A 20040-nucleotide genomic window follows, 5' to 3' on the forward strand; every position below is an offset into this window, starting at 1 on the left:
AACTGGATGGAAGGTGGTGACGTTTGGCAAGATTATTAGTTTGCCCCTTTTGCCTGCAATACGCACACATGTGAGGATGAAACGCATGCTTGCCTTACCAGAAACGAAAATACATGCCCTAGTCTGACTGGCGGGGTGGCGAGGGGCAAGAATCCAAATTCCATTTTCCAGCTTCTTGTCCTGGGTCTATTTCAACATCAGCAGCTACTACAGTGAGGGTCGGCAGAGTGGCTGGTGGGAGTCAACCAAGGGACAGAAGAACTGGCAAAGAATATCAGTTGTTTGGGTTTTTTTGGTTAGCCTAAATTAGCAAAACCTGCTAAAAACTAAAGCACTTCTTTCACTACTTGCCCAGAAGAAATCTTGCTACTCTGCAGAGCTGCACCCTTGTGAGCTTTATCTGTTTAAAATGAAGTCCATTTCTATTCTCTGGGTACTGCACAGGTCACAGTCATGTTTTTAATTACCAATTAGACTTCCATTAAGGAAATAAAATGAGTTTTATGTGCTGGTTGTCAAAGGTCCTTATAGCTGCCTCGTTTCATGTGCCTGGTCTGTTCAAGCAGCAAGCAAACGAACAGAAACTTACTTAGGGTAGTAAACAAAAACTGAAATCCTTTGCCCCATAGAAGGAAAGATACAGGCTGAGATGGAGAAGCTGCAAGGACTTTTCATTTTTCAGTCTCTTCAGTTGTGTTTTTCCTATCTGCCATGAGCAGTGTGAACAGAATGTTAAATATGCCCTTAAGTTACTCATGGAAAGAAAAGGTCACACACACGTATGCACTCCATCTCTCTCTCTTTCTCTCATGCGTGTGTGTATATTGTGTGTTTGTATGAACATGTACAGAGAGACCCCAGCCCTAGAATGTTGACCTGTGGGACCAATTTATTTGCTTAGAAATTTCAAGAGGGAAAGGTTATAAATAGTCATAAATTCAATTTATTTATAAAGCATTCCCTGTCAGGCATCACTGCACAAACAATTATAAAAGAATTGTAGTAGATTAAAAACATAAATTAGAGCATCATAAAATGCACAAGAGTGATCGGATTTGACAGAAATGTTTTAAAAGTGGGATTTGATGAGCTCTTCTGGGTGGTCAGTCAGAGAAAAGTCTGTGCTCAGTGGCCTATTAAAACAAAGATTCAGAGCCAGATTTCTGCAGGGGGTCTCTTGTGGCTCCTCTAGTTCTTAGCTCAGTAGTTGAGAGTAATTCACAGAGGGTCTAAATAGTGCTGGATGTGGCTATGGTTTCTTGAGGAGCCCATGTTTGCTAACATCTGATCCCGTGTTTGGTGGCCAAATACTTCTTTCTTTGGCTGTTCTCATCTTTCTTTCCCCTGTTAGTCCTGTTCTCTTCTAAAAACATGTCCTATGTCAAGGGCTTGCATGAGAGAGGCAATGCCAGTCATTCTGTCAGCTCATTACGTAGTGGTGCCCTCTTCAAATCGGGGTTCCCCCTGCAAGGCAATTTAGGGAAGATTTCTAATTCTTTAGTGTTGCCTGAGAAGTTATAAAGACAATCAAGAGAAACGGGGAATTCATCCTGTAGACAATTGCTGACTTACCTAGTTAGAGGATAACACTTTCCATGTTAAAATTAGAAGCAAAATTCTCCCTGGTTTAGACTGTATTTTAGTCTAACCTGGCATGTACTAGAATTACTCAGAACCTTGTAGGATCAGATCATTTTTAAAAATAAAAAAAAAAAAGCTTTCTGAGAGAAAAGATGCTTCATTAAATTAAGGGTATGGAATGCAACTCCTCCACACCCCTCATCCATGAGGGGATTGTAAAAACCCTTGGCACACAGACAGTCTCGTTGTGGGTATATTTCCAAAAGAACTCGCTATCCACATGTTGATCTCTGTTAGAAATTCAGTCCTTCATTTTGGGGCCCAACTTTTGGTGATCTCTTAGAAAAGATGACTGAATAAGAACATGAATGTTTTTCAGCATGCCTGTCCATATGACAACAGTCTAAGCTTGCAAGGCAGACAAACTACAGTTGTCATGATGTTGATTCCAAGCAGTTAAAAAAATCATCAGCTCCTGAAATCACGTGACTGACTTGAAATTAATAAATCTCATTGAGACAGGGTTACTTCTTTTCAGCAGTCAGACGCTTAGGATTCACCTTTGTTAAACTTTTTTCCTAGCACTAAGAAGTTCAGAGACTTGTTGAAAAATAATGTACTAAAAGCACTGATTGTATAATGATGATCAGATTAAAACAATATTATGAGAACAACTCTGGACCTGTGACTGGTACAAAACAATAAAATCATTAGAACAGTTATTGCTGAGGTCATGTAGCTTGTTTCCAAAAGCAAGTGTACTTGTGTATCCTGCTTAGATGATGCGCTGTAAAGAAGATATTTTAGAAACTGTCCTAATGAGTCAATATTTAATTAGATTTATTTTTTTTAAGAATTCCTCCTAAAGTGGGATATATATATATATTTACTGTTCTGCCTGGCAACAAAATGCTGAATATTTAACACTAACATGGTTTTGAGCATAGAAAGGTTAGGTTATGCTAGAGGGGACTGCTTTCTAATATTAATAATAATAAAAAACATTAATAAAATGGAGCACTGAAATGTTTTATGGCTGAAAGACTTGTATATTTCATTGCATACATGATCAAGTTCAGACACCTGAGCATAGTGAATAGCCAATTTCTAACTTATTTGAGTCATTTTGGGAGCTGGATGAGACATGACATGCTTTGTGATAATCTATTAGATATAGCTGTCATAATGGGGCTGCTCTGATTTAAACGGATGCTTCTGGTACCCTGTCCTTAATCAGCAGTTGGTAGATGGACAATTGACTGTGGTGTTTCAAATGGCTGTGCTAACCTTGGGAAAAGACACTGGACTGCCTCACTGCCTCTGAAACTACATAAAGGAAACTAGTAAAAGCTTTCTTCTAGGGGTGAATTTAATTCCTAGGCATGGTAACAACACAACACCTAGCCAGCTTTTAATTTCTATCCAGAGACCCTAAGTGAGGCGCTCTCAGTCATAAACCTTGTGCTGCCTTCCCTGATGTTGCTTCCTCCTAGAAGCGTAATCTCTTATTGGTCTGATCAGAATATAAAGTGACAGTTCATGTCAATTTAATCAGCGTAGTGGACCAAACCAAAAGAAACTAGGATACGACATTCTTTGCCTCTCCAGAGCTGTTCAGGTTGGGATGTTTGTACATGGCCTGTTAGGATGACTTCAATTCTTGGTCATGCCAAAGAAAAACCGAGCCCATAAGAAACATATTCCCTGGATTTAATTCATATATAGGCAGGATCGTATTGTTCTATTTCAGTCCCAAAAAGAAGAAATCTTGAGCAACAACACCCAAGAGATTTCTGCTACTGCTAGCCAAAGACTGTAATGAAAATTCTTATATAGGTTAGACATTATCTAATTGGTACCAGAATCCAAATTTTAAGTCCAAGTGGATGCATAATCCTTTATTTGAATCCAGAAAGGTGCGTGCTTGACCACCTCTATTGTGGAGAATGGGGCATCCCACTGGGAAACATTGATGTGCAATGGAAAGGCAATAGCGAGTTTGTTAGATTATTCTGAGGACTAGAGGTGCATTTAGAATGATAAAATATGCATATAGAGTGTCGGAAAAAAATAGGGGTTGAAAGGGACTTCTGTGGCTTGTCTAGTCCAAATTCCAACTCAAAGCAGGGCTGTCTTCAATATTAAATTAAGTTCTTCAGTATAGAGGTTTCAGAATAATACTCCTCTCATATTGTGGTCCAAATTATATTGGCACATCAACCTCTTCTGAAATGTAGGATTCCCAATAATTACATTATTCTCTATAGCTGGAGCCTGTTTCTCCACCTAACGTTAGTCAAAAAATGTAGGTGAAATGATAGCAAATCAGAACAGTAATGGCATTAATCATCTGTATTTTAGTTTGAGTGAATAAGGATCATATGGCTCACAGAAAGGGAAATCGTATTTGTACAAGGTACCTAGCACAGGGGATTGACCCCCTTGTACCTTGGCTTTGTGTTACAGTTGGACTCTGACACAAAATGTAATTCCACTGAACCTGTAAATAAATTCAAATTGATCCTTGCCAAAGTGCTGTAAGAAAAACATGGAGCTTAGACTAGATCCCTCAAAAGACCTATGCATGAAGTATTTGTTGATTTGCCAAGGCACTCTTGAATATAGGATGTGTATCAGGTCTGTAATCATTCAAAACTATTAGTGTCCTCTCTTCTATTCATTTCAGTGGAAATTTTTTAAATGCATCATGGACACATTATGAATTATCATAAAGTACCAATGGCTGGCTTGCACTACATTCCTGTTTTATAATTCCCCATTTCATATTAATGAGAATTCTATCTTTGGTTTATACTTCTAGTGTTGGACACCTTTAAAGTAGCTGCATGTGAGAGTATCTCCCATTTACAGGTGTTAGTTAAAAGGTGATATTTCTGCAGTGCTTGGTATGAATTTAACTCTGCTCATTGTAAAGCCTGATGTTATATAGACACTGCCTTTGGGTGGAGTGGAGAGAAGGCAACGCTGATCATATTTGGAAATCTAACCTTTCAGAAGCTGTTCTGACTTGGGTTATGTTTAGTTGAATGCCAGTCACCCACTTCCTTCTTTGGACTTATTTTACCCATCGGGTAAAATCAGATAGTGTTCTTTTGCTCAATTTTGGGGAATATTCCTTTTGGGGAACAGGTAAAAGAAGGGACAGTGTGTTTTAGGAACAGCAGTAACAGCAAATGGAGTTATGTTTGGCTGTATGTTATCTTGTCATCTCTTTCTATTTATCAAATAGATAGATATGGCCACTTGTTTCTGCAATGGCAGTAGTTTTAAGGAGAAAGAAAGAAAAAAAAAAATCCAAACATGTTCCCTGCTTTAAGCTTTATTCCCTCACGTGCTTGTGTACTATTTTCAGGCATACATAGCTGAAAATGTCTCCTGAGTAATTGAGTACATTCAGAGGTAACTGATTGTCAACAAACCTGTCTTAACATCTGCTTTATTGAATTGATCCTTTAAGTGCACGCATAAGGCTTTTCCTCACCGAAGGTCAAAGTTATTAATGCTAACAGTAGTCTCCAGGTCAGCATATTTACACAATGAGGATATCCGTACCTCGGATGTGATGATAACTTTTAATCCAAAAACATGGAACCTTTTTTGATAAAGTCTCTGGGCCATCTTTCCCAGCACTGTAGTTTAGTGTCCTTACTGCCCATCAGAAAAAATTGTTTTCCCTACTAGGAAAAAGTCTGAATGCTTCCACTCTGACTTGTTTCTTTCAGAGCCTATTTATGCAATTAATGCCAAAACATCCTATATGACAGAGGTCCTTAAAATACTGCTGTTTTCCTTGGACTACTGAGTATTTGCGTTACTGAAGAAACGTATTCTCTTATGTTTAAGGAAGCACTAGGGAATAATAATGCAGACACTGACGTAACATGGTCTAAGGTCAAACAGGCAGCTTCATAAAGGTTCTAGCTGTGCAGGGCTTGCTGCACATTGCTTCAAATATATAAGCTCTAGTTTTTGAAACATGATCTGTAACAAACTGAGCAGAGCGCAAGCAGAGCGAGACAGCAAAGTCTGAGAAAACTTTTTGTGACTGAATTTTAGATTGTAAACTCTTCAGACTGGGGCGTATGAGATGTGAGGACCTGACTGTGATTTGAGCCTTGAGTAACTCTTGCAAAGAAAATGTTATAACCTAGTAGTGCTGCTGGGTGGATGGGGTTTGGAGAGCTAGGATCAAGATACAGTGAATCATTCTGAGGACCATTTCTCAGAAACAGCAGTGGTCTACTCACTCCTTTCCTGACAGGAGAAAAGCCTTGTGGCACCCTACGGTAATTTCCTTGGATTTCCTGTTTTCAGACTCCTTTTATGAATGCAGGATGTCATTAGGTACAGTTTAAAAATTATAAACAAAACAAACATATGACGTCTTCAGAAGGCATAAGGGATTAGAGGGGTTTCGTACTTAATACAGTAATCCTCTTTTGGAAATATATCTTACAGCCTTAACAGTAAGTTAATGTTTGTTTCTTCATTAAGACTAAGATGATGTACAGTTCTTTTTCTTGGCAATGTTAGTGCTGGCTAATCTGTTAGCTAGGGTAACTGATGCTTATGTCCTGTATCTACAAAAAACAAAACAAACTCAAAAAAACAGTGGTAGAGTCAGTCCCAGAACATCTGCGTATACTCCAGAGACTGGCCAGTTTTCTAAAACTTTTGTCCTTCCTCTTCTTCCACTCATATATTGTTGGTTTCTTTCTGTGGTTTTTGAAACATCTTCATCACTATTGCCCAAGCAGGAAGCTCCTGCCTTGTAATTCTGCAATCTGCAATACGCTTCATGTATCTCAGCCACATCAACAGGGTTCCCATTTCTAAGACACAAATAGAAAAATACTGTTCTCTCTTTCTCACAGCTCCAAAGTCAGTTCCCTCTCTTTTGATGCTGTGGTTTGGATTTGTGTTTCAAGGGGCAATGCTGTTGCTCTCTCCTTTCCCTCCCACAAAGGTAGTGGGCAGCTCCTTCCCTCCCTCCCTGTCAGCAGGGACCTCTCAAAAAGAAATGCCAATATTTGTCTAGCTTGGTTTCTTTTAAAATGGCACCAAATTGGCTTCTCAGAGGACTGGGGGTTATGGATACTTTGCAGTGCTATGCCCCGTGGGAGCTTGAAACACTGGGGCCCAGTCTGCCTAACCTGTGAGAGCAAAACTTCAAATGAGCAGCCAGAAGTGTAAATGCCCATTTAACAGAGGCAAATTAATTGTTCTGTGACTGCTGATGGCAACAGGTCCTCCTCTCATTTCTAACCTAGAGGCAGGGGGTGGCTAAGTCATGTCTGTGAGTTCACCAGGCAAGGTGGCATCAGAACTGGGACTGCAACCCAGGTTCCTGGGAACCCAGTTATGCTACGTCATTACTGAGTTATGCTGTGTTCATGGAGGCTCTTGAGTTTTATAGTATAAGGAGAAAGGGGAACACAAATTAATTTGTAGGCTTTTCAAATTCTTCTCGAGTCTAAGCAGGAGTAGCATCCTGAAATGGTCTTGGAGTAGCTGCACTGTTTAATCTCAGCAGGATTTTTGCTTCAGTTTTAGATCCTGAAATCATTAATTTAAGTGCAGAGGATCATAAAATCTCTCTCCTCTGCTTAGCATTCTGTATCTTATGTTCATTTCAGAGACTTTTATAGATTTTTATTTTTTATGGAACTTTCCACCTTAGACACTGCATTGTAAGGAATTTATTCAAACAGCTTGTAGTTGTATATGTACGTATGCATATATCTATGTATAGGTATATATATGCGTGTGTGTAATATTTTGGCATATTATTACTTCAATAACATGGTTCAACAAACAGCATTATTACAATAACAAAACAGGACTCTGTAGTCCCATAAGCATCTTTAGAGGAAAAAAGGTATGAGGCTCCTAAACCCAACCAAATGGAACTTGTTAGTTGTTGAAATACTGGCTGCTCTGTGCAGTATTAAATATTTTTTTTTAAAAAGTTGTTCCAGAATTTTCTCAAGTATTTGCTTTCTTGGATTTTCATTGCATTAGTACAGGAATTTCAATGAAATTCATGGAGTGGAAAGGCTCTTCTGGCTGGGCAGGCCTGCGTAGCACTGTGGCCACAGAAGAAGCATAAAGCCAGATAAAGCTGGCAGCAGCATTTGTCCTAGGGCGCCCGGAGGTGAAGGACAGTGCTTGCTGTTAAATCACTGGGCATGGGATCAGCTTTAGGCCTTCCTCATCAATTGTTCTGCCGATCTGCTTCAAATTGGACGTGGAGTTATTAAATGAGAGGGTGGGGTCCTCATCGTCCTCTTGATATCAGTCTAGGCTGTGACCGCCAAGAGAGGTTTTAGGGGAAGGCTGTCTATTAGGGCCTACAGCACTTCTCCATGAGCCCATGTCTCTGTTTATGGAGTGGGACGCCAGATGAATTGAGCGCACAGCGTAACCTCAAAGGTAGTCTGAATGAGAGAGTGGTTTCGGACCTACTGTGGCCCTTTTTGTGGGAGGGAAAGAGAGCTTGCCCACAACTGTGGAAAGCCCTTGGCTGAAACAGGGAGTGAGACCCATTAATGGGCTGGGCTGCAGCAAGAGAAATTTTCGTTTCTGTCCTAAAAGATGTTCATTCATCCCTATTGAGGCTACGTCCATCCCACGCACAACACTCCCTACTCCCGTTCTCGGTTCAGGGCAGGTTCTTCACACAGAGAGCCCATTTCCATCTTCACCCAGCCTCTACACAGGCTTTACCTTGTGCTGTCAGAGGTAGGGCATCGCCTCCCAGGCAGAGCTACTGCGTCTGGCCTGGCGCGATGCTGATAGAGGCATGTGGCAGCACAAAGGTGCAGGGCAATCAGAAAGACTGCATAGACTTCCCATCATACAATCATTTTGTGGTTTGGTTTGGTTTTTTGTTGGGTTTTTTGTTTGTTTTTTTAAGAGGTTTCGTGACAGCTTGTCTTACTTGACAAGTATGTGCATAGAGCTTGATTTTTTGGGTCTGTCTGACTATGATTTGTACATCAATTAGTACCCATTCTGTTGTCAGCAGCAGTGGAAGGAGAAGGGCTGCCAGGTTAGTCCCTTCTAGGAGTGTGCAAGCCATTATGGAGCTCTTTTCTGTGGCCAAGCCCCTAGCTGGGCTCCTGGCTGTTAGCATTTATGTGCCAATTTCTGTACTAAATAAAATAATGCACTTACTATTTGTAGAGCTGGGGACATAGTAGTCACTAGTGTTGTATGCTGTTGTTTGCTTCTCTGAGCTCAAGGGGAGGGAAATCCTTAGTGTGCTGACCTGTCTCCATCTGGGACAACAATGAACAAATTCTGTGCTGTGGGCCCATTCAAAAGCTTTACGACTGGGTCAGATAACTGCAGAATGATACTTTTTCTTTTTTAGGTATTCCCTGTACTAAGTATTGGGGAATACTACAGGCATTATGAAAGCATTGTCTGAGGGAAAACAGTAATATTTTAAAGCACAAACGTGTACTTGCTACTGCCAGATGGGATTTCTCAGTTGTGTAAAATAACACATTAATGTAAACATGCAGTTGCCTTTTTTTGATGAATGGGTTGCTAGTGAGTTGTTAATTACCTGGAGATGAATGGAAGATGTTCACATGGGCAGCTGTCAAATGATGGAATGATTTTTTTGTAATCCTGCACATTTTGTATTGCTGTATCACATAAAAGTGTCATACATGCACTCAACTGGACAGAGGAACAGGGCAATTGCAGTTTGGAGCTGAAAAGAAAAATAAAGTAGTAACCTGCCTGATTGTCTTGCTGGGTACCCTGTAAGATATGACCAGGAATGCCTAGGATGTTTTAATTTGTATTTATCTCAAATTTTTATTTCTTTAATGTGAACTTTTAATAACTTTGTAGTTTGACCTTGTAGGGACCTAATCTCCTTTTGCTGTCATCTAGTTTTCACACACTTATTTCCCACTCAGCTTGCCACGCAGCACTTTTGTAGTGATTACCTAATGCTGCAGTTTCCCTCCTACTTAGGTGGAGGTCCCTACCATTTCTGCAACACTGCTATTCATATTCCATACTGGGGCTAAAAACACCAGAGATGAGAGAGAGTGAGCCTGCATACTGACTCCAAAAGCCCGCTTGCTTGTCCTGAATCAGGCTGTACTGTCACTGGAAGTGACTTTGTTTGGATATGCTTAATTGCAGCCTGTATTTCATGGAGACATATACATTTCTGATGAAATTACTAAAAGCCTTTAGCATTAGTCAGCTTGATCTGTAAATCGTTTACCACCAATATCCAGCCTACCTATTCCCTAGCAACAGAAAAGGGAATCCCAAAGAAGGTACAGTTTGACACATGCATCAGTCTCAGGTGGGCCCCTCTCTTTATTTCTCCCCATCTCTCTCCACAGCATTGCATCCAGCAATATTTCCTCTCCAGAGGTAGAAAAGGACTGGATGCAGCTCATTCTGACAATATTTGGCAATGTACTCTGTAGAAAGCTGAGTGCTAGAACGTGCCTGTTGACCCTCTCCCCTCCTCCTTTGTACAGGCTTATGCAGTGGTTAGACCCTGCCAAAAGCAAGGGCAGCAAATTTCAGAGCCTAACCAAAATGTACTGCCACTGTCCTGTCAAACTGGCTGCAGACTATGCAAGTCTGAGGAGAAAAGCTCTCCGGCAAGCCGTGCATGTTAAATGTACCTAACTGGCTAGGCAGTGAGTTGGAGGCTACCTGGGCGGACTGTGACAGAAGAAAACGTCCTTATCCACACTTTGTCACTTGCACTAACCATTGTCTCTCTTGTTCTCTTATCTTCCCCAGGAACGAGTGGAGTATCTCTTTCTCATAATTTTTACAGTGGAAGCATTTTTAAAAGTAATAGCATATGGACTTCTCTTTCACCCCAACGCTTACCTCCGCAATGGCTGGAATTTACTAGATTTTATAATTGTGGTAGTAGGGTGAGTACCGACATTTTGTCTTTGAATGCACTGCACACGTGGGGATACTGGCAACCCTTGGGAGCATGAGGGTGGGTGAATGCTTGGTACATTACGTATGGGTGATGTTAGAGGCTGCTGCCCATCATGTTCCTCCTACAACCACCATTTGTTCCTCCTGTGTTAGCCCCCCTACAGGTTCCACATTTTACCAAGTTTTATTGTGTAACCTAAAAAGATAGTTAACTCACTGGTCTTCTGCAGGTATAACTTGATTCATGCTAATTTCAGTGTGTAGCAATGATTTACCTTGGGGTAAAGATTAAGGATTGACAATCAGTTGATGTACATTTTCTGTGTGGTATCCCTTGCTGCTTAGCCTTTTCCAAGGCTTTTAATGGTTTGCAAGACATGGAAATTAAACTGCTTTTTGGGAACAGGATAAAAAGAGGAAGCAGTGCAAGGCTGTTGGACAAAGTCAAATGCCTGAATATGCTTAATTGGAAGAAAATCCCTTGTAAATCTGTATGAATATTTAAAAAAAAAAATCTAGGTGGGATCCTTTAATTAAGATTAGAGTTGGATGACGAATAAATTCTGCCATCTTGTGAACTTTTACTCTTTCTTATTCTCAAAGTTGGATGAAAAATTTAAATCCCATGTTTTCATACTTACAAATAAAAATGTGTTCTTCAGTTCAATTGCACTGTTCTGCTGGTGATTTCCACACTTGATTTTTAACCCTTTTAATGTTTTAACCTTTTTAAAGACTAATTTTTCTATTGTAGATCAAATTTCCACTTTGAGCTGCAACCTTTCTAATCCCCTTATTCCTCTCCATGTTGTTCAAGCTTGGCATTTAATTCATTCGAATAAAAGCAATGTAAAACACCTTCTGCTTTTTCTTCCTAAGGGTAAGAGATAAGCAAGGGGTTTGAATTGTGGTTGTTGAAGGGAAGAGGTGAAGGATAAACTATGCCTGAAGACAAAGAGAACAAGTATTTCTTTGCTTAAGTAATTTGTCCCATCCTCCCACCACTCCATTGTTAGAGTTTCATCGCCCACAAAAACTTGCAGTCTTTTCACCTCTTTACCAAGGAAACCCCGCATCAGTTCATAGGGAAAATGTCAAAAGGGATGCTCTCAGTCATCAAAACCCCCTCATAATTTCTGCCCCAAATCAAAGTCTATCTAGCTCCTTGACCATTTTTGTAGTGGCCCCCCAAAATTACATCAGCAAACTGCTGTGTGCCACCCAATCCCTCCCACTTTCTGTCATCATGGGGAAAAATGGGTGGAAGGAGAATTCCCAGTGAGGGGGAGGGAGGACAAGCTGGAACCTATTCTTAGTCCCAAGACCTCTCTACCTCCACATGGGCATAACGCTTCTCTTTATGGCAGTGCTGCCCAATTGTTTTTCTCCTTCATTCCTACCTGCAGCCAGAGGATCCAACAGCAAATTAGTAATCGGAAGTCAGAAAATCCCCAGCCCCTACCCTGGCATTGATGTCCAGTTCTGTAGCTGGTTCTGCCTTTGAATGCCCTCAGATATCTCACCTGCTTGGGAATTGCTGCTTAAGTTGAAGAAAGATTGGAGAACAAAAGTCCTGTGAATGTGATTATTCCCTTTTCATTTTTATGAGAAAGAGACTTTTTAAAGAGGACATGTTACCTCTTCTTCTTCCATTGGAACGCAAAAGAGCAGAGCTCCAGAAATCACAGGGCAGCATTATATCTAGTTTAAGTACAGTCCTTTTCAATTTTCCTACGAGGGCAGGTAATCAGCAAGATGATATTCAGAGTAAAATTAATTCCCTTGCCACTGACAGAAGCTGCAGCTCTCAGCTCTTCTGTCTGCTCTTGCCTCCAGCAGCTCTCAGTCACTAGATGGCAAACAAAAAATGTAACTGGGGAGGGATTACATGAGTATAATAAACACAGCCAAGACCCCAAGGTCTCTGTTAAATAGTAACAATCTCAAGTGACAGATTCCACTTCAAGGCCAGATGGGTTCCTTTGATGTTTATCTGTTTAAACTCACTCATACAGTACCACAGCCTATGCTGGTGCACTGCTTTTTCTCTCCATAACCGCTCTGCAAAATCTACGTGGTGGTACCATCTGTTACTGTTCTGCCCTGTCTCCTTTTCCTAGGCTCTGTCTGAAACCCCTCAATGACATTATGTTTAAATTTCAGTGTATTTGAATATTTTGTCAAGGAGGAAGTCCTATGGAAAAGGTTTAAAATAAATTCTAAAGGGAGAGAGAGAGGAGGAAGAAAGCAAGTGCTGGTAACGTTTCCTTGTGGTGTCTTTTTCTGCCTATTGATGGAGCTATTGGAGAAAGCTGAGTAATTTGGACACAGCTGTAGCACTGGACAGAGGCATTTATTTACTATGTGGGGCAAAGGATGGTGTGGGACTCATACCAGAAGCATCAAGTCCCCAAACAACTGTGGTAATTGCCATTCGTGCTTGTTCTGCCTTAGGAATCATCTTCATTTTCAAGGATGATCGTCCTTGCTACATAAAATAGAAAGGCTAGATGGAAAATACTTCTTCAAGTACTGTTAGAAGTTAAAGGAGAAAAAACCAAGACAGGTTTTAGATCCTTTGTTTGTCTCTAAATCCACCTAGCATACACTGCTTACCACCTGTATCTTGAAGAGATAATACAGCAGAACTGGCTCAATTTATGTTAAAACATACAAGTCAATAGAGTAAGAGGAAAATGGACATGTGTAGGACCAAGCATAAATTCTAGAGGGAAGGCTCAGTTTCTATAAAAAAAATTTGTAACAATGCGCCTGCATGCTTTGCCCTGCCTTCTGAAGATAGGTCCCCTGGTATCCAAAGGGATTTTAGAGTCAGTGGTTCTAACAAGGCCATAGGAATACGCAGCAGCAGCAGAGGGGAGCACTGAACACGACTGCTACATTTTCTGGAGAAAGGATGCACTTTAGACCTGTAGGCTTGTAACAGCTTATCATTCTTGCAGTGTGGGAGATCTGCTTATTCACCAGCTAAGTCTTTTAAAGCTTGATTCTAGCTTATCTTTAAATAGTCCGTGACCCTGCTATAGCAGCACCATTAAATGCTGCTTTGAAGAAAAATGTCTGTATGAGGGTATCAGTCAGAGGCTCTGTGGATAAGAACATTATTAGTTAAGAGTAGAGATCGCACCTGTAAGATGCCTAATGAGGCACAACCCACAAACACTAATGATTAGTCAAATTGTTTCCTACTTCCTTAAGTTTTACTGTTCCTCTTTTGGAAAACATTAGAACTTACAGATATAATAGTGATGTCCTTTAATATTAGGCTGTTGAAGGAAATTTCTCTTGAGAGAAGGCTAACTTGACAATGTTGTGCTAGAAGAATATCTGTCTTTCCTGGAAGTGCTGTGGTTTGTCTGCTAAGCACAGTTATTCTCCAAGGACATATAGCTTCTGCCAGAAAAAAAGGTGTCATAATTTGAAAGGCAGTCTTACTTGGGAAGGTAAGCAGGTGAAGGTATTTGGGAAGGATCTGAAATTCAAAGCAGACTGGAAAATGTGGTCACAGTATATCTCTTTCTGAAGACCTGTGGGGAGTTTCTAAAGGGCAGACCCAAACACTTTCACACTCACAAATCAGAGGTGAACTGTAAAACGTTGTGAAAAAAAAATCATTGTACTTTACTATTTCTTTATACCTATGAGGATTCTTTCAGCTGTTTTTCTGCTGATTTTTGGCCTTAGAAATACCAAGCCTTCTGTTTTCTCTTTACATTCTGAAGGCCCTTGACAAGTTCTTTTTTTATGTTATAAAAATCAGCGCGCCCTCCCCACAGAGGAAGAGATGAAGAGCTGTAGAGCAGGTTACAGCCTTATCATGCTGCTCTTGGGGTCATCTAGCAAAGTGAAAACATTTTTGATATTTCAGATGTCAAAAGGGAAACAGAAAAAATATAAGAAAGAAAAACAGTGAGACTAGCTTCATACCTCACAAGTAAATGTAAAAATAAAAAAGTGGAATGTGTCCATACATGCATGTGTGTGACAGAAATTTATTTTCTGCTTTATAGTTCATGTGTGTCAAATTAAATTAGTTTAGGTGTAGTCATGCCACAAGTGAAATTCAGAACTCAAGATGCTGTTAATTGTGCTTCATCAGTGGAAAGTACTATCTCCAAATGAAAATGGGGCATGAATTTAGGCTGGTGGAAAGTAGTTAGCTGGAAGGAAATAAAATTGATTTCTGTATTTATTTATTTTTTTAAATGGTGAGGTTTTCAGTGGCCACAAGAGATTAGCCCTCTTGCGTTTTTATACCATCCAGACTTTGATTTCTCTGTCAGCAGTGTTCTTACACCATGCTTGGAGCATACATTTCAGCTAACTCACCTACTGAGAAGAGAAGGCAAGAACTGCACCTCGCTCCACCATACCCTCTGTAAGCTTTTCCCAGAGGTTTTCAGCAAAGAGCAGATTTTCCCATGTAAATACAGGTAGAAGGACTCTGGCCTCCTGTTTTGTATCAGTAGCTTAACATCTATCCATCTTTTGTAGGATTGGAAAACAATTAGCTGAAAAACTAGAAAGTCTGTAGAGCTCATAGAAACTACAAACTGAATATGGGTTGTGGGTTTTTTTCGTAATTAGAGGATAATGGCAGGGGCTGTCAGAAGCCTTACGTTTCTTCTGTGTCTTATCATTGGTGCTATTTCTGAACAGGACATTTTATTATTTTATTTTTTTCCTCCCCTCTGGGTCATAATGAGTTACAGCCAAAAAAGCATGTGGTAGTTGTAGCCTCTGAGTCATAGATATTTGCCCATGCCCTAACTCAGGAGGCAATAGGGACGATGAAGTAGGATTGGCAAGATGTACTATAAATTTGAGGAGTGGAGTAGAGATTCAGTACGCCAGATTGGGCACAGTCTAGACCCCAATACAAAAAGGAGAGAGAGTGACATAAATGAGAGAAATAAAAAGTTGTATTGCATTAGTAAAAAGCAGAATTAGTACAGGGAGAGATATTAAGCATGGAATAAATGCCTTAGAGGAGGATTAGCAGGAATAATGCAATTCAAGTTTAAACATAGGTTTGTAAATAAGGAGCAGCAGGAATTACTGCAAATTATTCCAGAAGTACAGTAGGCAGATGACTGTGGGTACCTCAAGAGAGCATGGTTGGCACATCAATGCTGGAGCACACAAACAGGGCCAACTGGCCTGCAGTGTAGCTGCATTAGTCTGGGAAGGCACATTCTAGCTCCAATGGAGTAGCCATCCTACTGGTCAAGTTTCTGCTCCTCTTGAATTAATTTAAGCCGTGTATAGCTTTTCCTAGAATGCAGAAATCTAGAGCAGCTCATGGTTTGTCCATTGCATGGGTGGCAAGAGAAATGCCTTTGGTGCCAGCTGCCAAGAGCTGCTGTTTGGTAAAACATGGGGCCAGTGATAATGGGGACCGGGAGAATGGACTTTCAGTTTTGTATAGTTGCTGACTCAGAGTTCCTTGAGATTTCTTGTCTTCAGCATTGCAAGAGAGCTGAAAAGCAGCGTAAGAAACCTTTTGCAGTGAATTCTTTTTCCTCCAGAGGATCCCAGGAGACTGGGACTGTTGTATAGGTATGTCACTCATCATCTAGTATGGGAATTCTGTTGACTAGGAAGATAGAAACGTTTGAATAAGAAATAGGGCATATTTCTAGAGCTTAATCACTAGCTTACTGAAAATACATTAGGCCAAATTTGACCTACAGCGTTTCTATTATGAAGACCAGCAGAAAATTGCAACTGTGTAATTTGTGTACACAGCTCAAGTAATACATACATTCCAATAATTCATGTTCTTTGCATCAGCCCTTGTTTATCTCTCTCTGTGATATCTGTAGTCAATGCAGTATTTCTCATAGGCTCTGTTTTTGTCTTCTCTGCATCCTGCTTCTCAGTCTGCAACACCTACAAACTCAGCATCCAACCTCGGCACACACAGTTTTTCCCACGCTTGTTACCTAGTTGTTAAATCTTTCTGCAGTGCTTGAAGTTGAGGCTTTGAATAGATCCAGTTAGGAGTTCCTCAGTCACAGCTGACAAGTTTTATAAGACTCTTTATATGAATTTTTTTTGAAAACTGCTTAAGAATCTAATTTCGCATTTGCACTCCCCTAATCCATGTTTTTGTGCGGATTTAGTGCTGGGGAAATGTGTTGGCTTAGATGCTTCAGTAAATGAATCCTTCTTTTTCTATCTAGGGCAAGCTCTCTCTGTTTGTTGGCTCTATCAGTAAGTTTTAACGGTGGACTGCAGGGATTGGAGCTCCTTGCAAAGCAATCAGGCAGCGCAGCCTCTGCTTGATATGCAGTTTGGGGGCTCTCTGTGGAATATGCCAGTCAGGGCGTATAGATGAGAACCTGACAGAGGCACTGCAGTCTGCAAAGTCTGAGAGAGAAATCAGCCAGTGCTGAATCCCAGCCACTCCAACTAGGCTGTTTCTGGCATCCCAGGCAGCTTCTTTAAAGTTACCTCTGGTACCTCCATGGCAAGCTAAGGGCCAAGGGGTCTCTGCCACTCACAGGCAAGCATTTTCTACTGAGCGCCAAACATCCATTTAGACTGGAACAGCTTTTAACCTCTACTGAATTTGGCTGGGTTCAAGCTGATGACTTTAAGGCTGAAAGCAATGTCATTAGCAAATTCATGAGGAATCTGTCCTCCCCCAAAGGTACTAATGTTTTACCAGAAAAATGGAAGCTGCTTCCTGAAAGCTAATTTATTAAATCAAGTTCTTATTAACACATAGGGTGAGCCTTCAGCTCTTTCACAGAAGTACATTGTCTTTTCTTCCTTGCTCTGCCTTTTCAAATGCGTTCCAAGTGAAACATCTTCTCCTTAAAGCAGCTACTCCTAACTAGCCAAGATAAAACATTAAGACTGGTATAATAAAACATTCTAATAATAAGACTCCTACAGTTTTGCACTTTCCCTAGCCAATGCGTCAGGGAATTTACAAATGGATACACAAGCACATAATCTAAGCATATTCCCTTATCTAAAAATTGGCACCTTGAAAGATCCCTGAGTTTTACACCAAGTTCTGCCTGCAGTGACCTTGGTGAATCTCAATTCCTTGTAAAATGGGTGACAGATAATTCATGATTGGATTAATTATGGATGATGATTTTTTTCTCCATGGTGGATTGTTGGTTAATAAAGGCAGCAAAGTATTGGCAGCAGAAAGGGCAAAACCTAAAATTTGTGCTTTCTTGCCTTTCCGCCCGCTAAGTAAGTCCCGACTGCCTGGTAAGGACAGCCTGAAGGCTGCCTTCAGAATCTGACCCACGTACTCTGCTGTTGGTGACCCTTTAAATTCAGCACAAGGCATTGCCAGAAAGGCCATTTTGAAGCACCCGGCAAGCCCCAGCACACACGGCAGGGACCACACATCCACGTGCTACCAGGCAGGCTGGTCGCTGTGGTAGTCCGTAGCTGGCTGTAAGAAGCCATTAGGCTGAAGGAGTATGTCGTGTTTATGTCTGCTCCAGAAACAAAGTGTATTGCAAATGGTATAGACATCACCATTAAGCTATTGCATATGGGAAGAGTCTGTCTCTCCTCCACCATATGTGAATGTCGACTGAGATGTGTGACACTCTTCACAGGTCTGTGAGATAGTTTGGGTGATATGATGATGATGATCTCTGTTCCTGTTTAGCCCAAGCCTTGCTGTCTGCCTACAGATTGTTTCCTCTTTCTTTTTGCAGGCTTTTTAGTGCAATTTTAGAACAAGCAACCAAAGCAGATGGGGGGAATTCAATAGGAGGAAAAGGTGCCGGATTCGATGTTAAAGCACTGCGGGCTTTCCGAGTATTACGTCCGTTACGGCTGGTGTCTGGAGTACCTAGTAAGTAACATCATTGTTTTTCTTTTATGTATGTCTGTGGTGTGTCATGGGGCAGGAGTAATCTGTGTAACAATTTTGAAGATAGAGCGTGATGCAGATTATTTTTGATGTGTGTGGGAGGCCTTTTTTCAAATTAATGTATCCATGATAAATGTGATATTAAACAAAGGATGACCAAAACAGAGCTGAAGGGGAATGGAAGTTTCATGGTATGTGAATCTGATTGTGCAACCTTTATAAACTGAAAGTGGGAGATCCAAGATCTTCATGATTTCAAGTAAAAGATCCTTTAGATAATTGTAAAGTCATAGTGTATTGTTGATATTATAAATACTTGATCTTGATGGAAATGCTGTATGGCCATTTGTGTTGATTTTGGAGGGAGAGGAGCTTTTTCATTAAAATTGCATTTTCTTCTTCACACACGATGTTCTGATCAAGAGCACTGGGAACAATCTAGAACCAACAAGACATAGGGTAATGACACAGTCATGTTCTTTGTTAGTCTTATTTGCTTAAATTATTTATAATGTCTCTGAGAAAGTCCTCAAGTGCCTTTTGATAGTCTAACATCCATTTTCTTATTTACAATGAAGGTATGAGTAACTGGAAGTCTGGTAATTCTATTGTGGAGGTGGAATATGGACATCACAGTGTGGGAGGATTATATCACTTGGCTTGAGAGTTTGTTATAGGCAGGACCTACTGGCCTTTTGGAGAGAGACTTAGTTGAAAGCTGTCATTGCTTTCCATGTTTATAGCAATGAGAGATGTAGCTGGCAGGAAAGGAGTTAATCTTCTCTGGAATAGCTGTGGAGAGAGCTTTGTTTATTTTGTTTGGGGAGGTTGCTAGTTTGATATCTTAAAGTACTTCTAACCTTAGTCATTCAAAAACCTTGAGTCAAGTTACCATAAACTCTGTGACATCAGCTTAAAAATCATAATTTAGTTGTTAGGAAAAATAAGTGTGAGGTTTTTTTCTTTGGCTTGTTTTCTGACCCACTAGGTTATATTAGAACCATGTTTGCAGGCTTTTCTCCACAACCATAAAGGGTAGAAACTTTTTAAATGAAAGGTAAGAATCTCTGTGGAAAGAGCTGAAGCACTGATAAAAGCAAAAAATACTGAGGCAATGGACAGTTCTACTATTTGGTCTTATAAAAAGCCATGCTTGCTAAACTGTCTGCAAGGCCTCAGCTTGTGCCCAACTTGGGGTTACTTTGGGCATCATTTGGTGAGTAGAAAATACTGAGAAGTAAATGCTGTCTATTGGGCAACTAAGGAACTTCCCCTCTGATACAGAATGAACATCCACTATTCATGCCACCTCTGTTAGGAATTACTGCAGTGGGTTGTTTCATGCAGACAGCCTTCAGTCCTTGCAGAATACAGCTCTTCTTTCTGCCAGATTTGTCTCATAAAGAGTATTCTGTCTGTGGTCTTCAGTCTGCACTGGCACCCACCACTTAATTCATGGCTGTAAATTAAGGGTTGGTTGTTCTTTCCTAGTCCTTCTCTGATCTAAGTCTTTTGACACTTTCTGGTTGCGTGCCCACTGTATGGTAAAGGGGAAGGTACTCAAATTTAAACATCTGTGAACTGGAGTGTTTTTGGTGAGATGCTGCTTATGCTGGGACATGTTC

At 40.6% G+C, this 20040-nt stretch overlaps 1 protein-coding gene across 6 annotated transcripts in view; it reads left to right on the plus strand.

The window, feature by feature from the left end:
* CACNA1C (calcium voltage-gated channel subunit alpha1 C) overlaps positions 1-20040 on the plus strand; it is a 490677-nt gene that overhangs the window by 275741 nt on the left and 194896 nt on the right. For all 6 annotated transcript variants that reach the window (XM_069807710.1, XM_069807711.1, XM_069807713.1 and 3 more), the window contains exons 4-5: positions 10390-10529; positions 18258-18397. In XM_069807710.1, the coding sequence (XP_069663811.1) occupies positions 10390-10529; positions 18258-18397 (280 nt within the window). The remainder of the gene's footprint in view (positions 1-10389; positions 10530-18257; positions 18398-20040) is intronic.

Source organism: Haliaeetus albicilla, chromosome 19, assembly GCF_947461875.1.
Source record: "Haliaeetus albicilla chromosome 19, bHalAlb1.1, whole genome shotgun sequence".
Lineage (NCBI taxonomy): Eukaryota > Metazoa > Chordata > Aves > Accipitriformes > Accipitridae > Haliaeetus > Haliaeetus albicilla.